Source organism: Monopterus albus, unplaced genomic scaffold (assembly GCF_001952655.1).
Source record: "Monopterus albus unplaced genomic scaffold, M_albus_1.0 scaffold99.1, whole genome shotgun sequence".
In the NCBI taxonomy this organism is placed as follows: domain Eukaryota; kingdom Metazoa; phylum Chordata; class Actinopteri; order Synbranchiformes; family Synbranchidae; genus Monopterus; species Monopterus albus.
This window is the reverse complement of record NW_018127979.1, coordinates 3,193,849-3,196,955: the sequence shown is the minus strand read 5'-3', so window position 1 is coordinate 3,196,955 and position 3,107 is coordinate 3,193,849. Positions and strand designations below refer to the sequence as shown.

General features: G+C 41.5%; 1 protein-coding gene across 2 annotated transcripts in view; it reads left to right on the top strand.

The window, feature by feature from the left end:
- The window catches only part of gpr161b (G protein-coupled receptor 161b), a 9,400-nt gene that overhangs the window by 4,631 nt on the left and 1,662 nt on the right, over positions 1–3,107 (top strand). For both annotated transcript variants that reach the window (XM_020609328.1, XM_020609329.1), the window contains exons 4-5: positions 280–387; positions 1,474–1,599. In XM_020609328.1, coding sequence (XP_020464984.1) covers positions 280–387; positions 1,474–1,599 — 234 coding nt within the window. The remainder of the gene's footprint in view (positions 1–279; positions 388–1,473; positions 1,600–3,107) is intronic.

Below are 3,107 nucleotides of genomic sequence, written 5' to 3'. Positions count from 1 at the left end.
AAACCTGCACTCTGAGAGCGAAGTGCTCTGTTAGGATGATAAGGCTCTACGAGGTCTTTATGATACGATGGAGCCTTGTCATTAAGACCCCACTCAAAGTACAAGTCAGGAGACAGCAGGCGGAAATTCTGTCTGGTTCTAAAGTTTGGGGTCAGAATTTCGCTTAATCCGTACCGTCTCTGCCCAACTTTGATACTAAATTAGACCAAAAATTGTCGTGTCATTTTGATTTCATGTGTTGTATGACACTCCCATAAGAACTTGCCTGTGTTATTTCAGATTTGGGAATGTCCCCACACCTGACAGCCATGCTAGCTGGTGGAGGGCAGGTGTTGGCCCCTGGGAGCAGCACAGGAGATACGGGCTTCAGTTTCACTCAGGATTCATGTAAGTGTTGTTCATGGGAAGCACAAGCAATGAGAAAAATACTTCCTCTGTCCCAAAGCCATAGTATGTATGCTGTTTAGCAGTTAGTACTCAAACAAAATTGGCATACTTCACTGTTTTATAGTAACAGGAAATGACGCTGTACATGCAGTGTCAGGCAGCAGTAAAACTGCAACTTTAGGCCATGTTCACACTGCAGGCTGAAGTGGCTCAAATCCGATCTTTTTGCCCAGATGTGACCCATATCCGATTTCCTTATGACAGTGTGAACAGCACAAATCCGATTTTTTCAAATCCAGCCCAGGCCACTTTCATATGTGGTCCTATATCGGATACATATCCAATGTTTTGCGATGCGACTTCAGTCTGAACGGCCATGTCGCATTTCATGCGATTTCTATGTCATTGAAATACGACAGACGTCACAATTCTGCACTGGAGAAGGCGAGGCCATAAGCAATATTTGTGCTCTCCTTCTTCTTGATATTCTTATTATTATTTCTTTATTTCGATTGCACATTAACTGGTACGTCACTACGCACATGCTATCACAAGCCACATCCATTTTTATTTTTGCAAACACAGTACGCTACATCTGATGTCATGTCCTCTTCTGCGCATGCGAGTCACCACAGGGCCATATACCATTCACACATGAGACAGATGGCAGTCGCATTTAAATGACAGTGTGAACAACAGCGCAAAAAAATCGGATTTTGGCAAAAAATCCGATCTGAGCATTAAGACCTGCAGTGTGAACGAGAGTCACTGTCGATTAAAATGTACAAAGACGGCAAAATGTTTTTATTGAACTTTCATGGCACATAAGGTTTGAAAGACTGGCAGGTGGTCTTATTTAACTTTTTTGCATCATACTCCTACAGTTTTACAATCAGCCTCACATTCCTGTGTCACAGCTCATGTTTTCAGTCGAGGAGACTGTAGACAGGGCAAGTAAAGGCATGTTAACCAGAGAAATGTATGATTATCTGTTGAATTTGTGTCCTTTTTGTTAAATGTTTTCTGCTATCACGTTCTTTGTAAGCTGCTGCTCTCAGTTAACCAGCCATTGTGTTTCCCTCGCAGGCACAGACGTGATGCTGCTGGAAAACTTCTCCACAGACGGCTCTTCCCACCAACAGCACCATGGCGGTGTGTCTGGGAAGAGGAGGAGCTCAGTCACCTTTGAAGACCAGGTGGAGCATTCCAAAGGTATTTGTCATTTTCCCACTTCACAAAGAAAAATCAGAAAGGAGGGAACACACTTAAATTTCACTGAGGGTTTGAAAGAGGAGTTTGTGGTCAGCAAGCTTCAACACATTACACTAAACATAAGAGTAGTTTTCTGTTTAGTACACCACACGAATAATACCTAGTAGTCCACACTATATAAGTGTTTGAAAAGTTACATGCATTTGTTCTTCAGTAATGGGTACTACATCAGTGCCAAGTCTCAGCTTTAATTTGAATAGGATTACAGCAAAGTGTGTGTGTGTGTGTGTGTGTGTGTGTGTGTGTGTGTGTGTGTGTGTGTGTGTGTGAGAGAGAGAGAGAGAGAGCTCGTCTAACTGGTCTGATTAGTCTTAACAGATACCACTAGAAACAGAAAACAACAGGATTTGTGTGCTTTAAACAGCTGACTGTGGAGATTACGCTTCACTAAACATAGCAAAGGGGGAAAAATAGACGCAGCATAAAAAAGGTGGTTCTACAGGAGATGCGCGTCTGTCGGACTCACTATGAACTGACTGATTTGATATAATGGAATTTTATCTGCAGTATGATACAAGTGAGAGATGGGCGTAGAAAATGCTTCCAGAAAATGCTCTTTTTTTTTTTTCTTTTTTTTTTTTTTTTTATAGAGTTGTTTTTATTTTTTTGTTATGCTAGATTGCTGATGATCCAGTCAGGTTCAAACGTAATGGGTCTGTCGGCTACTAAATATTTCTTGTGCAGCTGTGTGTTGTTTTAATATTAGTTCATAGACAAAAGAGCTTGCATATGGCTCAGAGTTGACTGAGTTGCCATTTAGATTGAGGTGGCGCTGTCTGTCACTTTCAGTAGTAAAGAAGTGAAGAAGACAATATTGAGGTTTAAAAAATCCAAAATCTTTAGAGAGTTATCATAGGTAGTGGCTTTGCCAAAATCAACAGTTGAGTATGTTGTGGAAAAGCAGAGGCTCACGGGAAAGCTAGAAAATGGCAAACGACCTGGATAACCAAGGAGTGTCTTGTGGATGATGGAAAACCCCATTATGACTGCACACCAAGTCAGGAATGCTCTCCAGGATGCAGGCAATAAAGTTTTCTTTTCATCAATCGAGAGGGGAGAAGACTTCATGATAAAACCTTCAGAACAAGAGTCAAATCCCTAGTAAGCCTCAAAAACGAAAAGGCGAGGTTGTAGTTCACAAAAACGTACAAGAAGAAACCAGTAGAGCTATGGAACAAAATTCTGTTGATTGATGGAAAGAGGGAAGTGGAGAAAACCAACTCGTAAGCCAAAATGTACTGTACCACCTCCTCTGTCAAACATGATGCTGGTTCGGTTATGGCTTGTGTATGTTTGTCTGCCAGTGGAACTGCCACCGTGGGATTTATTGATTTCACTGCCAATTGAAGCAACAGGATGAATGCAGAGGTATACAGGAGCATTGTGTCTGTGTGTGTTCAGATTCAGCTAAATGCATAAAAACTTGAACAGCATTTAATCATTCAGCA